Below are 21,674 nucleotides of genomic sequence, written 5' to 3'. Positions count from 1 at the left end.
TGTCGTTTAGGCTAATTTGTCGTTGAAGACTCGCACCAATCAAGCCTCGATAACGTTGGGCCTCCCCGGCTTACCATGCCTTAGCACAGACTTTTTTTTTACACAGAATCATGGCTCACTGCATCTAATTCCTACAACATAATTCTCCTTTCCCCTTCGGCTTTAAAAGCGACAAAATAGCAAAACTTGTCAATTTAACCTGCATTGCAAAAACTCGATATTTCCCGATTCTTTGCCAGTCGTTCTTTCCATGGGCTTCAACCACAGCGGAGAGACATTCCTTCATTTAACGTCTAAAAAGGGAGTCAATTCTGTCTTCATTTCTCATCATGTGTTTGTCGATTGACGGGAGTAGGGGATCGTAAAATGATAAAAGTGTTTTTCCTCTACAGGGCCGAAATATTGGGGTCTATTGAACCCACAGTGGAGATTATGCAGTCAAGGCAAGCGACAGTCTCCTATTAACATCGACATGGAATTGCTATTATTCGACCCTTCGCTCGGAGAGTTGGAGGTGGACGAGAGCGGGGTAAGTAAATCTCAGCTGGCAACAGTGACGCATTGTCACACAGATTGATTTTCGGCCGCGTTGTGTGTTTTCAGCGAACATCTTCAAGTCACTTTGAAGAAATGTGATCTGTAATATTGGACTAGGGCGATACTGCTGGGTGGACCGAGACATCCGGCCTCAGATCGTCCGTCGGTCATTGTTACTGTAATTATACGATACGTTCGCCACCAATGGGAAACACGCACGAAGAAAATGTCAAAGAAAAGAAGATTTCAAGAAAAGCAGCAACTTAAAGAAACATTATTTGACTATCCTGACTCCTCGTAGATATTCCCGTCAAATCTGGAGAATTTAACCACTGAGGTTTACATAACATAATCCTATCGACCCAGGTGCATCAGCCGCAAGAGGATAAACGTTCAGCACCACGCCAGAAAAAATGAGATCTTCGTGTTTTTCTCTTCCTTAACTTTCATTGCACTATGTTATCATAACCACATACCAACATACCAAGGCGAAAAAAACAAAACAAAAATAAAATATTTTATTCATTGTAATAGGTATTGCTCTTAACGGAATCCTAGTTATACATTGTCTCTAGTACGTTTCAGTTATTACCGCATTCAGTATACTTTGTTCCCAAAAGCCGTGTTCACTTGTCCGAAACACTAACCATAAATGATAACATACGTCTGTGATAACAGTTTTTCATCACTGTGATCAGTTTGCCAACAAATCCAGGAAGAATAAATATTGAAATAACCTTTGAAATGAATTAATGAAAGTATTATCTGCTGATGAATGTTTCCTCACATGTGTGGTCAACAAAAGTGTAGTATCAGATGTGATGGTCTGACAATCAAAGTGAACTGCTGGAACGGTTGACATGTAGGTGGAGCATTACTCAATGTATAACAAAACCATAATCCTGCATAATAGAAGATTACTGTTGAGATTAGACCGAAACTTCATTACTTGTAAATATCACATGCTTTGCAGCGACCATGGTTTAGGCGATACAGACAGCTTTTGCTTCAGTCGATAAGGAGCAATCTGTTGATTGCCTCCGTTTTTTATTGTCACATTTGACATTTTAGTTCTAGCGATGACTGGTAAATGGAGTGAATAACACCTTAAACGAGACAGGGTTTCGAGATTAGCATCATGTCTGCCTTTCGTTTTGCTTGACAGACTTCACTTAGTCGTCCTGAAAATGTAACTGGGTGATCGTTGGAAAGTGAAGCCGGTCGATCAGATGGGAGAATACATCAATAGCAGGGTCCGGGGGAGGCAGTCAGTACCGTTATCGCCGGCCCGTGTTAGGTCAGCCAGTCACCGTGCGCTCGTGTCGACCATCCAATTTTTATGACCCATCCGATCGTAAAGGTGCACCGATAGCGCTTTGGGGGACACAGTGTTGCCCTTTAGGCTGTCCCATTGCGTGTTGTCCACGAACAAATAAAGCTTCCATTGACACGTCTACTTTACATAGAGTTCCTCAGCTAAAACTTTGCGGCAACACGGCCTTTTTCCAGTCTAGTGACATCTTGCTTCAGAATTTATGGTTGCCATTTCTCGAGACGACCGGAAATGTCTCCATTTTCTGCTGCCGGGCCCACCGGCTACATTTAACTCGAGGCGACAGCCTAAAAATGCTACTTAGCAACTGCAGGCTGAAGACGTTTCTGGTGGTTTGCATCATTTGAAATCAATCCACGGCTAGTCGTACATTACGTGTTGGCGAAGCTCGCTTAACTACCGGCTCCCGGGTAATGGCGCTCTGATTTTGTCTAAGAAAGATGGAAGGCTGGCTTGTGTTGCTCTAGATTAGCCTAATTTCTCAAACAAGGCTCTCCTCACAGAGTTTAATGTCAGTTTAGATAGTCTATATAGAACACTGAATGGAGGATCATTACAGGCTTGGAGAGCCTCAGATGACCACCACTGCTGGCCGTTGTGACACGGTGATACTAGCGACACCCGAGTTGTCTGGCGAACACTTCACACTTCAGCAGAAATCCCACCGAAATGACCCGATTGTTTATGCTGACCACCGTTTTCGAAGCTAAGATGGGATCGACACAACTGCCTTGCGTAATCAAAAATGTCACCTTCTGACTGTCAGACTCTGGGAAATATGTCTGTAATTGTCAGGATATCCGAAAATGCTCCACTATTTCAGGAAGGTTGCCTTTGAAATTCCTCTACACTGTATGGATGGTAAAGCTTGGGATCTGGCTGATGGATGACAAGTTGAATTGAAATTCTCCCCACCTTTACAACAACCACAGCTGTGTCCAGCGTTTTTATATCATTTTTTAATTAAAGCCTGTTTCTCCAAGCTGTTGGCACTCTCGTCGGCTGACGTCCAACCCGTCAAATGCCCCCGCCACATACATATACCCCTGAATCGGTCCCATCGATCTAGCCGACGAGGCCTCGCCCCTTTCATAAAATGGCCATTACTCTTAAAACGTATCAGTTGTCAAGAAAGTAAACAAGGACCCTAAAAAGGTTATTAGCCAACTTGGCAGATTTTTTTTCCTGTTCATGAAAAATGCTTCTCTTTTTTTAAATCGATATATAAAATGTGGACTCTCAGATAATATTTCTCCACTGGAGGCTACCTCCATCCTAGAAGTTGGTAATGCCACATTGTATTCAAGTGCCGCTTCCAACATGTCCTCTCTATTCTACTGTATTTCATACACTCTTTTCAGCAACCCTTTATACACTGTTAATGTGCATTTCACGCGTAGTTAGATTGCTCTACTTTCCAGTGGCCCATCCAACGCTCCACGGAGACATTCCCCTGGTTTTATTCATATTCAACATGCCGTGACGAAGCCACGAAAGCAAATGATATTTTCATTTCTCATTAGTCGCTGGGCTATACTTTTGATATAGAGGTCAGTGGTAGGACGGGCCCCACAATTCCGGTATGGGGGTAATGGGGTCATGGGACGAATGAAGCAAATCACTTAAAGACAATAATTGAGTTGATGGTCGGGCCGAGCAAATAAACACGACCAGTGGGCCCCTCTTAATTATCCTTACCTAACTCGGACTGGAGCTTGACGCTAATATTGATCTCCCTTCATAATTCTACGGATGGGACAAGCTCAATCTTCACGCCAGACGTAATAAGACGAGCAAGCGATGCAAGTGGTTGCGTTTGGCGCTGGAAGATTGCCCCTCTACAGCTATGACACTTCGGCCGACTCGCTGAGGCTGTCAATGATGCCTACACCGGCACTTTAATCATAATACACCTCTACCACGATGTTTTTCTCAACTGACGTGCTTAAGGAGTTTTAACAAGACACCGTGGAAGAAAAAACAATTTTTTTGCAATTTTTACGATATTGATTAATATCGCTTTTTCAATTTGATATTTTTTAAGTTTCATTTCTAGATTCGGTCCAAGCTTGACGTCTGACGTTATTAGTGATTTTTGACACGACCTTTCTCACATAAGCATGTTTCGCGTAGCAATGACGTCTAATTCAGCTGTACTATTAACTGTGACGGGAGCTAATCAAGTAAACTAATGTTTCTATAATTCACAATAGCTGGGAATCTGATTGCTTGGTCCCTCCCCCTTATTGCTTCTCGATCTGATCTCGCTGTGGGCGGTTGGCTATACATCACCACAGTAGTAATATTCACTTATATTCCGAAAGTCTCATGGTGAGAACACATTTGTCCCCACTAATTGCATTGATGTAGACTGCGTGTCAGAAATGAAGGTATAGCGTTCAGCAGCTTTCATCGGCGGCCAGGAAATGAAACAAAAAGCGAAGAAGGCTGTGGTATTTGTGGATAATTAGTCACATTAAGAGTGTCACGTTTGTCACATGCTGAGTTGGCAATATTGCATACATTAGGAAATTGAGATCAGTTTCCTTTCTGCTGAATCAATTATTCTTTCTTTGTAAACTGCTTTCTGAGCGCCTTTGATCGAAATCTCCTTTTCAAATAAATTAATGCCGTACTAGTTGTATGGTCCCCACCTCCTCTCCCAAATCTGCAAATATTTCCTGCGCAAAACGTTGTTTTAGTCGATCTAAGGCTTTCAATCTACCCACGGATCACGTGGTACGTCACGCGGAATAATCGTCTGCTCGTAAATTGACTGGGTAACAATAGGCTGGGAAAACCGCGCACACCATATGTACACTATGACTTCACTAGTTCACGCTTGTCAAGAGACCTTCCTAGAGGCACCAAGTGTGCTCAACATCATCGAAAACTGCTGCTCTTGATTCCGTCTTATTTTCGTACTGTATATACTTTCTTAGATCTTTAGTAGGTTGTGCTAAACGTTGTTTTGAGAATTGGGCTTGCGATTGTTGACCTGGAATATCCATCTTGGTTGATGACTGGTGTACGAATGTAGTAGTTATGGTATACCGCAAAGGTCACCTGAATGATGCAAATGATGAACTAGAACCAGTTTTAACATCAGTGGCATACCTCAGGTTTGTGTGATTCTTTTTCTCTGCAAGGTTAAGTGATTCCGTTGTTAAATTTTTGCTCGTGTATATTACATCTTATTTTAACCTGCTGGTCCAATGAGGTCGCGTGTTCGAATCCAGATCTCACTGGTTTAGTCCCCGCACTCCAGGGTCCTCCACCCATAAAACTGACTGCTTGTCTTATAAGTGAAATTTCTTAAGTTAAAAACCAGTCATTTCAATGTTGGTTCGAAATGTTCTTTTCAAGAATTCTGGAGATGCCTTTTGATCGCCTTGCGAAGTCTTTGTTATTGTCTGTTATTTTCTATTGTCTTTCTAGCAATCTGTCTGACAATTTGTGGTTTATTGTGTTCTGCTTCCGTGTCCGACGGTTTGATCCTTTAACAGCAATCATTGCTCTGTTGTGTGCTGTTTTAATGTTCAGCTCTATGTTTGTGTGTGGTTCTGCTGACATTCTTGAGCCGTGTCCCGCTCCTCTGACTATGAGTTTTTTGCTGCACTCTGCTCTGTCACATAGGAAACAATGGCATGTATACAGGTGTTTTTTAAGCTTATCGCTGGCTACATATGTCCCCATTGTAAACTGCATCGTGTACACATGTCTATACGCTAACTATTCTGCATTATGGTCAAATTTCAAGACTCACTAAGATCAAATTTATTCTTTTTGCACTTGTATGTATGCTTGTCTTTTTTTTTCTTAATATTCGTAATCAAGTTTTGTTTCTCGGAATTTTTGGCACAATGGGTCCACTATTCTCTCGTTAACCGAGCCTTATATTCTGATTTGCTATCTCCATGTGGGCCTGATTAGATTATATGTACTTTATAACCACCAGTATAACAGTATCTTTCAATTCCTAATAAATATTCTTTTAAGGTTATCAGTATCCCTTTTTTTAAAAAAAAAATGGAAATTACATTATTCTGCCCTGCATCATATTCATTTCTCTCTAGTCCTGATGTGTTGTATGGCTTAGTCATATCACACAGCCACTTGTCATTCTTGGACTGGCTTGTGAATTCAGTTGGGTTTTATAACCGGTGAGTTAAATGGCATGACTTTATATTGGGTGATACTCGGAATTATAAATTAACTCTTGGAATTCAGCGATTCCGCTGTAAGGTGTCGGGCTGTTTAAGTTGTCGTGGGCATATAACGCCGTTCTTGTTAAACACTCACATAAAGCTCTCGCTATTTTTTTTATTTATCTGATGAAAATGGGATGGAGTTGTCTGAGTAACCATTTTTCTGTCTCTGCACATCACACATTTTTAGATTTTACGAAAGCTCTGAGAAGGTTGTAACATTGTCCACGGCTTACATTTCATTAAATATTACAATTTTGAAAACTCTCCTGCAACAGTCTATAAATGCTATTTGCTCTTCACATGATGGATGCGTGCTACTAATAGTCGGTTGTGAAATTTGTGTAAATATATGCGGGCAGTCACTAATCAGGATTTTGTTTTAAAAAAACCCGTCGTGATCTGATAAAATGTTAGATTTACTGTTTAAACTATCGCCATTTCGTGACAAGAATTTATATTTATGATTGAAATGCTGGGGATGAATCATATTTGAAATTAAGAGAATTAGATTTACAGCATGATTCCTGGATGGCATTGACAGGACTAAATTTAGTTAAACATGCCATCTCGTTTATCAATACGTTGCCCAAACGTCAGGAATATTAAAAATTGATTACCATATGTTGACAGTATGGGTGACAGGGAATAACTAGTGTATTCTTGTTCACCTTGATGTATACAATGAAAAATGATTTGAAGGAATTCACCCCAAACTTCACCTTTATGAAATCTATTTCTGTAATACCATATGCAGCTAAAATTAAAGAACAGGTGTTCTATCATACACCGATTATAGACCATTACCCCCAAAACATGGTCAGTATAAGGCCCATCGTATACACTCCAGGTGATTGATGACATTGTTCTCGGTAATGAATACATCTTAATAATTAGTACACACATTAGATACCCATGACCATGCTGATTATGCTTACCTCGGTTTTGTTTCTCATCCATTGAGAATAACTTATAATTTTCAGAACGCATTCTGAGGTCAGATGGTTGAATTGAGAGTGATTGTTGAATAAATTGTAGTGCGATGGTTACATTGAGTTTGATGATTCAACCAAGTGTAATTGTTGAACGAAGTGTTTTGGTGGAACAAAGTGTTTTGATGGAACAAAGTGTTTTGGTGGAACTTAGTGCGATGGTTATGCCATGTGTGACTTTTGAACACACAATAGGTGAGACGGTTGAATTGAGTCAAATGGGTGACTTAAATGCACGTCGTTGATTGAAATAAAATGATCACCTGCCTAATCTACTCGCGCTTTTACTGTTCAGAAGCATCTGTCTAGCTAGGGTCTCGTTTTTCCGCTGACATTCCGAATGAGAAAACCACATATATTTTTTCCCTAAATATCGCGGCTGCTGAGAACAATCACCATGACATTTCGGTGCGCTCTGACTTGCTTTTATTACCTTTTTTATTAACATCCTGCAAACACATTTTGCTCGATTTTTTGGCCCCGCTCGATTTTGAGCGGGGCCAGTTTTTTTTTATAGAAGAACATAATTTATATGAGCATGGTACAGCTGAAGCGTTGTGTAACGGTCTCCATCATGCTCGACACTTCGCTATCTTTCCAAACCGTATATCTCAATTTATCACACCTCACTTATGGCGTTTCAATCTACCGCCACAAAACGTCTGTCTGTTCATATCATACGGTTAGATCGTCGGGTGAATCATTTACTGATCGGAGGCTTTTTAAACAGCTTTTTAACTACTGTCGATGAACTCATTTGCTGGGCGGTAATGTAAACCTTAGTGCCGTCTGAATTGCACCTGTTCGCTATGAGTGAAACTAAGGAAAACTTTCCATCGGCTTTTATGGCTTTCATAAACCGGTATATTTGTCTTGCTGATAGCTATTTCGTTGTACAGAACCACACACATAAAATCCGTTTATCTAATGTACGTGGAGATAGGAGCGTGCTATAGTATATCAGGCTATCTTTACGGGCAAAGCGCGGCTGCGAACTGAAGACCATGTTAACTAATACAATAAAGCCAGTATCCCGCACCATTAGCTTCACTTATTCCTCATTCCATTTATTTATTGAAAATCAGTCCGTTTGCTTTCTCAAAAGTAGAAATGTTTGATAATCTAATTTATCCATCCGTGAAAGCATTTCTTAAATCGATGTTAAAGTGGTCGCGGTGTATTGCTCTGGGACATCAGCTCTACCGTTTTCATTTTTTCCCCACTGGCATCCAATTGATTTTTCTCTCCAGCACCTAAGTCGCTTTCTTCATGACGTTGGGTGAAGCCTGCAAACACTGTCAGGCCAATGGTCCAGTACATAAACTCTTCCTTTGCTCATAATACAATCATCTTCTCCAGAGATTAAGTAATCCCTTTGTTCCCCAAACGGCACAACTCAGTTAAACGTCAAGATTAATTAATCAAGGGAAATGAAAGTATATTATTTTTTGTTCTTATAGACAAATGTAAGCTGTCTATCTTCATAAATGCAAAAGAGCTTTCCGACTTTACCGCGTTTGATTTTGTTGGTCGGGCATACTGTTCCAAACGGTTCTCAGCTAGGTCAAGAGTTTACATATAATCGCAAATCTTTTGTACAGGACATATCATTTTACACAAATCACTGACGTAAATGTCACCTATAAATAAAGTTATTTTGGAATCGACTCAATCAGCTGACGCCCTACCCATTACATGGTTTCTACCAAGTCAGTTTTCAGATCAAACTAAGAATAACTCATGTTTGGTTTTATGTCGTATCCATTCGCTTGATTACTTCAGATTTGAAATCTCTGTTAACCTTTCGTTTATCATATCAAACTCATTTTTTCAAGAAATCATTTTGACAGTGATGCTTCACTAAATCATTATGAGAAAGGCGTCAGATGTCATATCCCTCCCCTTCCCGCCTCACACGCGTACATCCCTATTCACACCTCAACACCCATTCTTTGCAACATGCCTTGAACGTTAGTTCGCCCTCAGTCCGAGAAACCAGGAGCAGCTTTCTTTGTCTTGAACACGTTTTGCCATGACCAATTGAATAGTCCATGAATGATCCATCTATTATGTTCAGTAATGTAAAGTTCCCATACTCCAGTAGTCAGAATCAGAAGTGTCCTTTATTTTCATTGTGCAACTTAAGGTGTAGCAATCAGAATATATGTCACTTCGAAGTATCTCCAGTCCATTGATGACCAATCAAAAGGGTAACTACTTAATTCACAATGTTTGAATTGGCTCATTCGTTGTCACATTTATTGGAAACGTTAATGCATCAATAACCTATTTATCCCAGCGCTGATTCATTCTGTTAGTTTTCTTGAAATGTTACTTCATTCATAGTGCGTCCATTGATATTTTAGGTTTGATTATTTTTATTTGCCAGCATTGGAAGTTTTACTAATTCCCTAGCAACCATTTTTATTACCAGTTATTCATTCATAACGCTTCCCTGTGAAATCTATCCATTTACAGTTTTCCACATGAATTGAAGTCTAGTTTATTTCTTATTAAAGTATCACAAGATAACTGGGGACCTTTTATTTCTATGTTTCTGGCTTTCAGTTGTCGTTATCTGAATTAGTGGCTAAAATTGGAAGGAAAAGGCTATGGAAATACAGACAAGTTTGATACTTTTTTAGTTTTGACGCCATTAATTGCATTGTTTACAGCTTATTTATTGACTAACTGTTTCTTACGCAAATGAATACTCAGCTGAGTTCTAATTCCGATACAGCAAGAATGTCTCAATAAGCGGTTCTCTTAATATTCCATTGTTCTCGGGGCGTTGGTGACGATTAGCGGTTCTCTTGTGTTCCATTGTTCTCGGAGCATTAGTGACAATAAGCGGTTTTCCTGTATACCACTGTTTTCGGGGCGTTAGTGATAATAAGCGTTTCCCTTTTATTCCATTGTTTTTTTTTTTTTGGAGGTTGGTGGCTATAGTTGGTTCTTTTGTATTCCATTGTACTCAGAGAGTAAGTGACAATAAGTGGTTCTCCTGTACTCTGTTGTTCTCAGGGCGTTAGTGGCAATAAGCGCTCCCCTTGTATTTCATTGTTCTTGGGGCGTTAATGGCAATAAGTGGTTCTCTTCTATTCTATTGTCCTCCTAGCATAAGTGACAATATGTGGTTCCCTTGTATTCTATTGTTCTTAATGCGTTGGTGGCAATAAGCGGTTCTTTTGTATTCCATTGTACTCGGGGCGTTAGTGACAATAAGCGGTTCTATTCTATTCCATTGTTTTCGGGGCTTTAGTGACAATAAGTGCTTCCCTTGTATTTCATTGTTCTTGGGGCATTACAGGTAACTGTCTAGTATGGTCTTACGTTATGTTCATTAGAAACTACTTGCAATCAACGGATATTGCAAATGTTACACGTGGAACAGTTCACCGGTAGCTCGCCAAAGTCCCAGGGAACATTGGCTTCCTTTACCCATAAAAGTGACCGTCATAAAATATCCTGAATATGGCCGTAAACAAATATTTATTTATTTATTTGATTGGTGCTTGAAGGCCTTATTTAAAAATATTTCACTTATACGCCGACGGCCAGCAATATGGTGGAAGGAAACCAGGGAAAACACACGACCATCCGCAGGTTTTTGGCACAACCCACGTACAACCGAAAAGGAAACCAGTGTAAACTGACAACGATTGCATCGTTGAGAGATCTCTGAGTCATTGTGTTGCGCTAGTACGCTGACCACTCGGCCACGGAGGCCCCTTAACAATAAATAAATGAATCAATAAATCTAATACTTATAAAATAACCTCAGTATCCTGAGACGTCTTGAGACCTCCAGGCAGCCCAGCCACTGTTATCATATTGGATACATGTATTTCTTTCGGCAACCTCTCTTATTGCCAGCTGTGCTAATTATTTATAGTTTATATCTGTGTTAAACACTTGCCTAACCGGATGTGTGGTGGGTTACATAATGGGGCCTGGTTGGGTTATTGCCTGCTCTGGGGCCAGCCCGCTCACAGCAATCCCTCGCAATATGACAGTCCCCAGACAAATCCTCAAACCTCCCAACAATCATCCCAGCCCTATCTCCAACAATAAATCAATTTGTGGCTAACAGCTTAAATTTAATTCGATAAGTGGATGGAAAATACTGAAATTATTCGCGCTGTAAACTAATATCGGGAGGGAGATAGGCTTTCTAATCAAAACATCGCTTGTTCGGAGTCCGAACCACAGATTTGTTAAATTAAATAAACTGTAATCCCAGAGTTTGTAAGGTTTGTCTAATCATCATAATTCACTGGGCCTCCTCGATGTTTTGTCTCTTGTCATCCCTAATGAGCTGCCCACTTTTTGAATGTCCTGTCCATTGCTCTCTTCAACTCCCGACATTAAATGTATCTTAACTGCCTAGGCATGCTGTCTACGACAAATTGCAAGCATTCATGACAGAGCCATGAAAATGAGTATGTATTTTTGAAAGGATTTTTTTATTTTTTTGGATTCTCAGTAATTTGAACGACCATATATCATTACGAATTAACTGCCAAAGAAACGTTTAATCTCAGCACTTTTATATCTCACTCCGTCTCACTTACCTCAAACCAGGCGTTTTATATATTATTTGCGGCTTGTACGTCACTAATATATAGGCTGGGCTCGTTATTTATATTCACGTGTCGGTGTCATTAGATAAGGTGTAAACGAATTCTCGCCAATTTTAAGACTTTTTCGAGAATTTGCTTAGCTGGTCTTGTTATTGTCAACCGCCGGGTACAATTTCATTTTAATGAGAATCTGATTTTTATGTTTTCTCTGTCATTTTTAAACTGCATTATCCTCGGCATACTAATGGGGAATCCAATACGATGATGACGCTGAAGTCAAATGGAAACTGATAATCACATTAACGCTGATTATCCGAAGGCCATCAAACTTATATTTATTTGAACTGTGTTTATTTTGTGTGCCTGTGGCTGGTGAACTGATATTTGGAATAAATCCCAAACATTAATTCAGTTTTCCGTCTTTCGAATGCAGTGAATAACGCCAAAGTTTATAAATATTCCATTCGACAAGGACCAGGGTACGCAGAGAACGTTCTTGTATTTACAGAGGGATCTTTGAAGTTTTAAGAGGTTTCGTCTGTAAATCTCTTGTTCATATCGATCATTGTTTGCCAGTATTTTAACCGCTGTGAGGAAATATTGCCAGCAAAGCAACTGAACCGTCAGTGACGGCTTGTTTCCGTTGTCGACATCAATCCAATATTTGTAGATGGACGCACTGAGAAGCAGCTTGGATTCCTGGATGGTATAGACTCTGTTAGTCGACTCAGACGGGCACATCGTCAGCCGGAATGGTCGCCTAACACTCATCACTACGCGAACACCTTCCACAAGTCGACTTCTTATTCAACACCATACTTTACGCACGGATAACATGTCCCCATGACCTAATCATCGATACCTAGGCCCGTTCACACTCCACCAATTCTCGCTGCCGAAATCCCACAAGAAATAAAGCAATGAAAAGAATGTAACTGTAGAGGAAAGCGGTAAAATATGAGTAAAAGTTACGGGTAAAAGATTACATCAAATCAAGCGTGAATGAACTTACCCCGTGGCACTTTCAATTTCGGTACTGGGTGCCCTTACGTCGTCCAAATAATTTTGCTGTTGTGAAAAACGTTTTTCTGCATCATAGCTTCTGACTATCTGAGCATGAACAATAACTTGATTAACTGGTTAAACTTTCCTCTATCCCCATGTGGATTGACCTGCTTAGCTTATTTATTCGCGGAGGGGCTAATAAAGAAGTTTGTGATCCTTTGGTGCCATGCTGTTCGTCAGAAAATACACTCGGGTAGCGCCAAGAGTCTGTACTGTGGAATTCGTGTCACTAAAGGTGAAAATCCGGCTTAAGAGTAAGATTTGCATGTTATCTAGAGTTCACATGTCAGTCCTATGATTTAGTAAAAAAAAAAATTCACGTTGAAATGCCTTATTTCGCATAATGTGAACTGTACCCAATCAAGTCTTCTGCCTCTTTAAATACTTAAGTTCCCTTTATAGTAAAGGCGACATATTCTTTCATGTTTTTTTCCAGACGCCAGGCTTGTTAATGAACAACGGCAACGAGGTTATTCTCAAAATCAACGACACGACCACGGAAAGTATTTACGTCACTTCCGGTCCCCTGTCTTACAAGTACCGAATCCAGTATGTCAAGTTCCACTTTGGCAGCGAGGGTCTGGACGGGGGCGAACACCAGATTGGAGGCTTGACCTTTCCGGCCGAGGTAAATTACAGTGTCATTTAAGACGTGTGCCATACTGTTGTTTCATTTCCGGACGTTATTGTTTTCCGGTTGAAGTAGCCATTATCTACAATTACTTTTGATTTCTAGTCTGTTTAGATACGCACATTGATAGATTCAATAAGCGATGTCAATCTAAAACCAATAAACGTCTGCTGAGAGGGAATACTTTCCATTTTGTTGAGATCTGCCGATACTGTCACCTTCACCAACGCATGTTCATTGGCTTTAAAAAGATCACTTCCGCCTGTTGATGTGTGCCTGCGTCAGCATCTACTTTTATCCAAGCCTCACACTACACCTACATGTAACTTTTATTCTGAAATCATGGTAATGCGCTAAATGTGTATGCGAAACTTACGGCCATTTAAGTTTAGCAGAGACACAAAGAGCAAATAGCCTAAAAAATAATTCTGTGATAACTTTTTTGTGGTCTACATACATGTAACACTTGTAAGGCAACTCAGGTTTTTGGAATCTGGTCGTATCATTTGGCTTGTATAACCTGTGTAATATGTCTGTATAGGCAGCCTGGAATAAAATGAGCCATATTAAGTGTATTACTTTATTAAAGAGGTTTCCCAAAGCTATATATCCACATACGGATGTGAATGAGGTAACCGTAAAACTGAAAAAAAATGTTTTTTTTCCTCTTTCCGTCGTAATGCACTGTGACGTTGTAGTAGCTGTTTTTGAAATAGAGTAAATTCTGCTGTTTGCTCATTTTCACTCAATGTCCTAACAAAAACAGCAGCAATGGCATTAAAACTGTTTCCTGCAGTGTGATAAGGCTGGCGTTTTTTGGAAGCTTCACATCTTCACGGCTCACAATTGTGACCTGTGTGATAACTTTACCTCTGTGTTATCACTTTATTTCTTCACACCTTCAGATCACGGCTCAGAACTGTGACCTGTGTGATAACTTTACCTCCGTGTTATCACTTTGTTTCTCCACACCTCCAGATCACGACTCAAAACTCTGACCAGAGTGATAACTTTACCTTCGTGTTGTCACTTTATTTCTTCACACCTCCAGATGACGGCTCAGAACTGTGACCTGTGTGATAACTTTACCTCCGTGTTATCATTTTATTTCTTCACACCTTCAGATCACGACTCAGAACTGTGACCTGTGTAATAACTTTACCTCCGTGTTATCACTTTGTTTCTCCACACCTCCAGATCACGACTCAGAACTCTGACCAGAGTGATAACTTTACCTTTGTGTTATCACTTTATTTCTTCACACCTCCAGATGACGGCTCAGAACTGTGACCTGTGTGATAACTTTACCTCCGTGTTATCACTTTATTTCTTCACACCTCCAGATGACGGCTCAGAACTGTGACCAGAGTGATAACTTTACCTTTGTGTTATCATTTTATTTCTTCACACCTTCAGATCACGACTCAGAACTCTGACCTGTGTGATAACTTTACCTCCGTGTTATCACTTTGTTTCTCCACACCTCCAGATCACGACTCAGAACTCTGACCAGAGTGATAACTTTACCTTTGTGTTGTCACTTTATTTCTTCACACCTCCAGATGACGGCTCAGAACTGTGACCTGTGTGATAACTTTACCTTTGTGTTGTCACTTTATTTCTTCACACCTCCAGATGACGGCTCAGAACTGTGACCTGTGTGATAACTTTACCTTTGTGTTATCACTTTATTTCTTCACACTTCCAGATCACGACTCAGAACTGTGACCTGTATGATAACTTTACCTCTGTGTTATCACTTTGTTTCTCCACAGCTCCAGATAATGGCATACAACTGTGACCTCTATGATAACTTTACCCAGGCCGAAAAGTCTCCACACGGGATCGCTGGTATAGCTGTTTTTGTCCAGGTAAGAAAACTATGTAGGCCCCTGCTGTAAGCTGTTGCCCCGTTTCTTCAAAATGTGCATTATTGAACGAGTGGAGACATCATCGGATAATGAATCCGACGAAAAACACATGGGATCACAATTCAAACTTCTGTCTCATAGTTTGCCTTATAGCAAGCATGTAGTTTAACGAGGTTCCATACTGGTCGTTCATTTTTAACACTCATTTTTTGCTTCGATGGGGGGCATTGCCCCAGTATGGTATCAAACATATCCTGGTGACTATGTAGACATTACTCACGTTCGAATAAAAGTCATGAAAGTCTTACCCGGTCGACTTTATGTTTGATTTATTTTACAGGGTCGTCGACTGTGATGCTGTCGTCTAGTATTTAAAGGGCATTTGCCTTCATCATTTAATATACCTGTGATGCATTTTCTATATAGAATTTCTTACATTACATATTTTAAACGATATCAATATAGTTTCGAGTTTTAAGGAGAAGAAAACATACATATGAGGCCAAAATCAGTTTTAAAAAGCGTGAAAACATATTTGCAGGGATGGTCTTTACTATTTTTTTTTTCATTTTTTTTTTTCACGAGAAGAAGGTTTTTGAAAATGTTTTTGTATGGTGGGTATTTTGATCACAATATATCGTCTTTGTATTATAATGTCCTAAATAATGAGGTGATACATGTCCTCCAAATTTATTTGAATGTAAATTTGTTGTTTACATCCAAACACATGCATTTAATCTGAAGTATAAATATGAATATGTTCAAAAACACGTTTGTTAGCTAAAAGACCAAATTCTAGTGCTAATATGTTTTTAAGCATTTGTTACATCTTCATTATAACATTATTATAATGAAAAATAAATACCCACCATACAAAAATTATTTTCAAGTGTCTTTTTCTCTTCAAAGAAGATTCAAAAAAATATTTAAGACCACAATTACGACTAAGTTTTCTCGCTTATCATTCTCGATCATCTGATCTTTATGTATTTTTGCTGTTTTCTCCACATTTAACTTTGCGCTATTTAAGTTGGTTTTTAAAAATGGCCATGTTTTGGGGTTGATTTTAGCTATTCTCATTGTGGCGTCCAATATACCATTTACTGTCTCCTGGTATAAACATATTCTCATTACAATATGACTGCCATATTGCTGTTAAGCCATAATCATTCGTATATGAATTCTATCGCAGCTAATCATGCCTGGACTCTTTTTTCTCTGTTTTTCGTTGCAGGTGAAATACCTAAAAAATCGACAGCTTGATTACTTAATTCATTGGTATAACATGTTTTTTTCTGGACGTAGGAAACCAAAATAAATAAGGAAGGTGATGTCTTAGCTCATTTGTATGAATCAAAATGGTGTCTATGTTTTTTCTGTACGGAGAAGCTAAAAAATGATGAACTCGATGTCTTAACTCATTTGTGACTCACGCAATCATTGTCTGTCTTTGTTTTTTTTTCTACTGCAGGTTGGAACATCAGAAAATGAGGAGTTCGATGTTTTAGCTCATTCTATGTCAAAAGTAAGATTTCAAGGTAAGAAATGTCACAATGATTGTAGAAATATCACGGTACCTTGTCTTGAATTTTCTCCCCGATAAATTTGAATTCCACAGCGCGGCGTAGAATAACTTACCAGGAGATGTGAAGTGGGCCGTTGGGTTGATGTCGAGGTATACAGTTTCATCTCACAGATATGTTAATAAATGGGCCCAAAAGCAATCCGATTCTAAAGTACGATTACTTTTCCCGTGCTTTTTGATATTTGACGGCTAACAAACTACTCAACTCACTCGAACTTTAAGGCCATTCCCGAACAAACCACAAGCAAGACTCGGATCATTACCCATAGCGCCTGTAGAAAGTTCACCAGTTCTTGATGTATTTTGTATTAATCTAGTACTCTCAGTCGATATTTGTTGCTACATGTTTTCTGTTTCTCAACAGGACAATTCGTATCTTTAAACAAAGTGAAGATGAAGTGGCTATTACCAAACACTACCCAGTTTATAACTTACGAAGGGTCGCTGACACAGCCCGGATGTTACGAGACGGTCACGTGGGTTATCATGAACAGACCGATATACGTGTCACAAAGACAGGTGAGCAAATAAGCATGTACCTCAAGCGGGTGCAACACAGATGTCGTTTGCATTTTTATTTGAAAACTGTTAACAGAACCTTATTTCTGAAGGCGTAAAACATGGATCAGTCTCAAATTCACACGCGTCTGTAAATGACGCAATGTAATATTTCTTGCTGTAATGGTCATTAAATGAAAAATTTTATCCCAAGTAGCAGTTCTGTTGCGAACTGTTTGCTCATATATTTGTCCCCATCCTTTACTCTTCACCATTTCAAAGTTATTACTATACTTTTGAATGTAACAATTGTTTTGTTTGTATGATTTTCAGATAGAATTAATAAAATCTTTGAACAAGGGTGGATTTGAAAATTCTCAGATGTTATTAGAAAGGAACAGTCGGCCCATCAGACCTGTTAATCATCGAGTAATTCGGACGAATATCAATTTTGTAAGTATGTGGATGATGGTTTTAGTTACAGAAGCTTGTGCAGTTTACAGAGTTTGTCTATTCGTTTGTTTGGTAATTATTGTTTAAAACCTTAAATTTGCGAAAGACTGCTACTTTAATACATTGTGTCTTCTAGATGGCCGCAGCCCTTAACGATTACCAATACACTTCACTTCATTGTACTGCAACCATAAATAAAGTGGCCTTATGTAAACAGTGTCGTTGTTGTTTCAACCATGTAATGATTGGAGCGTTAACTTGTCAATTGTTTGTGTTCTACCAGAGACGTGGCTGCAGTATGAGCCGGAATATATCTTTTGAAGGTAAGGCAACCACGAAAATCCATAGTATGTTGTCAGGCTGTTGTTACTGCGGTATTGCGCCAGTTCATTTGCAAACAAAGCAACCAATAATGATCCCTGGTGTTCACGATGCATTGAGGGCAAATCGGTGAAGAAAGACTCAGTGAACTCTCTTTATAGAAACGATTCACCCCTTCCATTAAGAATATTCGCTGTATACAAACAGACATTGTAAATCACCAAACGGGTGTAAGTTGTACAGTTCTTTGGGTTTCAGCTTAGATGCTGCTGTTCTTGCGTGTCATTAGAAGGTATTGCTCTTCCTCAAGGTTAGTTCAGGCAGTTCAGAAATATCATTAGGATAAGCCTTGAATTGTCTTTGGGACGTTAAGACGAGACCGTGTCTACGCAGTCCGTTGTTTGTTAAGTCTGATGCACCTCGACTATGCGATCCTCTGTAAATTGGCCACGTTAATTACTGATCCAAAGAAAGAAGACTTGTTTAAACGAGCCTAGGTGGAATTGTTAACACTGAGCCGTGCAGTTTACATTGGGCCGGACTTGCTGGCATTGCCTCCGTCTAAGTCAAGAGTGATTAGTTTATTGCCTAGTCCACCTAGCCGTCCAGAGCCTCTTTTTTACATTTCAATTATCAGCTTGAAGTGTTTCCGAAAAGATCAGCAAAAAGCCTCTTCTAAGAGGCGGATCTTCTGTACAGGAACAGAATGAGACTAATTCCAACAGTGGCCCAAAACCATTTCTACAAAGAAAGGTTGAAGAATTCTATTTAGACCTTATACTGTAAAATCTTCCCTGTAACACTGTAAAAACACTGAAATAATTAGCTCTTACCCATGTTAATGGCCCGTTGCTCTTCTCAGTTAACGTTCACAGTCACATACTTACTTATATACTAATATATACTTACCCATTCCTGAGTGATTTGGGTAAGGTCTAAATTACATAAAAAATAATTCTTGTATGCCAATTGCCCCTCCAATAACTCTTACGATGCCTTTAACTACACACGCGTCTACCACATTCGTTGTCTCTTGTCTCTTAATAACTTACATAGCAGTCACATTTGACACAAATACTCAAAACTTCGTGAGTTATATAGTTCGATAACTCTTGGATATACTAAAGAGGCTGATTTTGGCGTTTCTCGACAGCTTTGTCAGGCAAGAGTCCCTAAGCCGCGTTCCACTGGCATCGCTCGCCGCCATCGACCCTCGTGACATTGATAACGAGATGTCAGATGTATTTAATGTGTTGGTCCGTCTGAGGGAATAAGACCTGCCCGACGGTCGAGAGGCCCTCCACCCGACCCGGACAGAATGACGCACCTAAATGTACGTGATCACTTTTAGCGTGATAAGGTCACGAGGCCAACGGACCTGGCAGCTAACTTATCCCAAACCTATGTTTAATCTTACTCACCTTCCCGTCTGTCTAATCTAAAAGGATTGTCGTTCAAAAAAGACATGGATTTAGAGTCTTGTCCGCTTCCTTTCAGCAAAATATTGGTAAACAAGTTCCGGTAGCATGGCTGCTCAGACATGTCCAGGAGACAGGGGTGACAGAGAAGTTTGGTGTGGCCGGGCAGTCTGAGCTCTGAATGACGCTCACCGATAAGAGCATGACAAAACCGATTGGATGTCATTATAGGATTGACCACTTAATCCTCTTGTACACTCATGACCTTGTCCAAGAGGCTGATGCCATTACACTTTTAATATCCATCCACTTACTTATGTCAGAAGTTTCGGTAAACGCATTAACACTAATCAAGAAGCTACGCCGCCATTGCAAAAGAAAGCCACATCTGGCAAATTCGATCCGACAAAATTTGATTAAGTGTTAGCAAATCGGTCGTCCTTGCATTTTTGCGCGAAGACCTTTCTTAATATGAATCTTTGACAAGTCGTGCTACGTCTAGTTACTGGGTCCTATTTTACAGGAACATTTCATGGATATATTGTTTCAGCTGTTTTGACTCGTTTTTATTGCACTATTTCAGTAAACAGTCGGTATTTAGACTAACTGTTGGAACCACTATCGCCTTATAGATGTCCTCTGATGGAAAATGCTGTGTCAAAGACGAAGTCCTCAGTCACTGATGGTTAGTTCTGCAAAACACTGACACTCTTTCTTTATTTCTATTTCTTTTTATGTTTTAATTTTAAATGACAGAGGAAATTCATGACAATTTCTAATAATTTGTGACATTTAATTGCTTTATTAAATTTGTCATTTTTCTGTTTGATTTTCTATAAGATGTTGCATGATATTGACACTATTGACAGAAGGAAAGTATCAATTACTGTTTATTACGATGACATTTTTAAACTTAAAGTTTTTCTTTTTCAGATTTGTATTCGACTTGGGACAGTCCTTTTTTTAAAAAAAAAAGAGAGAGTTATGTGGAGGAAATACTGCCAACGCGTCGTGCTGATTTTTGTTTGCCTTGAATGGCCGATAAAAGACGGTTCTTTATGAAAACTGACTTCCGCTGTATTCAAACGCATGGGTCCAACGCCCATCTGTGTACATTCCTTATCTCTGCGCGACTGTACATGTATGGCTGGTTGGTTAATACCCAGATGTAGATTCTAGCAGATTTTATACGACAGTTGATATTATTGCTGGTGCTATCATCGTTGACACGCTCTTATTGTGAATTGTCAGATTCCCAATCTCCAAACACAGTAGTGTTAATTTAACCGCCTTTTTGTGAATGAGCTTGGATCTGTGGTGTGAAGTCACCTGATGGAAGTTTGTATATACAGATGTCGTCGGATTCATGCATACCAGCAATGGAGAACAAAAGGAACATTGTGAATGGAGAGAACTTCGTGCGAAAACGATTGGAAGCTAAAGGATGTTTACCTTGAATGTGTATGTAAACTTTATATAGTAACAAAGGATTATAGACCTTACATAGGAGCAAAATATTGTAGAGGCAAAGAACTCTACACAGGAGTAAAGGATTTTAGACAATATATTGGGATATAGGACTATTAACACACTTTACAGGAACAGGCCTCAGTGGATCCGTACAGTTGTTTGTCGGTCGTTTTCACTGTGAATGTGTAACATCGGTCATCTTGTTCTAACTTACCGTAGCCATATAGAATGGTGTGCTGCAAACTCTTGAAACTTCCCTCTGTTGTGTTAGGAAATATTTTACTACCTAAGGTATGAACTTGTTCTCTTTTTTTAATATATTTATTACGTAACTGCTTTGCACGTACATGGAAGACGACTTAAATATGAGAAAAAGACCAATGTACTACTGATCTCGAGCCTGACTTGCTTTACACGTGGAAGGTTACCCGCTCCTCACAATATCCTCGTGCTGAAAAATTGCTACTTTTTCTCCACGCTTTGATTACAAAGTTTTCTTCGAATCTTGCCAGGTCACTGTGACACCATGAGTTCTTATCACTTGGGAGAGAATCGCATAACAACAAAACCGTGATTTTAATTTTATCTTCAAACTAAATAAATGTTGTTTCCGTCTTCAGTGTACCTGAACTGTCTGGGTCTCACTCGTCCCAGCCCTTCCCTGACAAGACCAACAGTTAGTGGCGAGTGGCTATTGTGAGTACCTCCC

At 39.6% G+C, this 21,674-nt stretch overlaps 1 protein-coding gene across 1 annotated transcript; it reads left to right on the top strand.

Annotated features, from left to right (window-relative positions):
* The first annotated feature begins 472 nt into the window (after positions 1 to 472).
* On the top strand, positions 473 to 20,163 carry LOC135473520 (carbonic anhydrase-related protein 10-like). Its single transcript, XM_064753370.1, has 8 exons — positions 473 to 529; positions 13,155 to 13,346; positions 15,125 to 15,220; positions 16,692 to 16,758; positions 17,170 to 17,324; positions 17,637 to 17,756; positions 18,040 to 18,079; positions 20,079 to 20,163. Exons 1-8 carry the CDS (start codon positions 473 to 475, stop codon positions 20,099 to 20,101), a joined length of 750 nt encoding a protein of 249 aa, XP_064609440.1. The 3' UTR covers positions 20,102 to 20,163.
* Positions 20,164 to 21,674: the final 1,511 nt, after the last annotated feature.

The sequence above is a fragment of the Liolophura sinensis genome, chromosome 8 (genome assembly GCF_032854445.1).
Source record: "Liolophura sinensis isolate JHLJ2023 chromosome 8, CUHK_Ljap_v2, whole genome shotgun sequence".
NCBI lineage: Eukaryota > Metazoa > Mollusca > Polyplacophora > Chitonida > Chitonidae > Liolophura > Liolophura sinensis.
The sequence above is the reverse complement of the archived record's forward strand: the minus strand, read 5'-3'. Positions and strand labels throughout refer to the sequence as shown.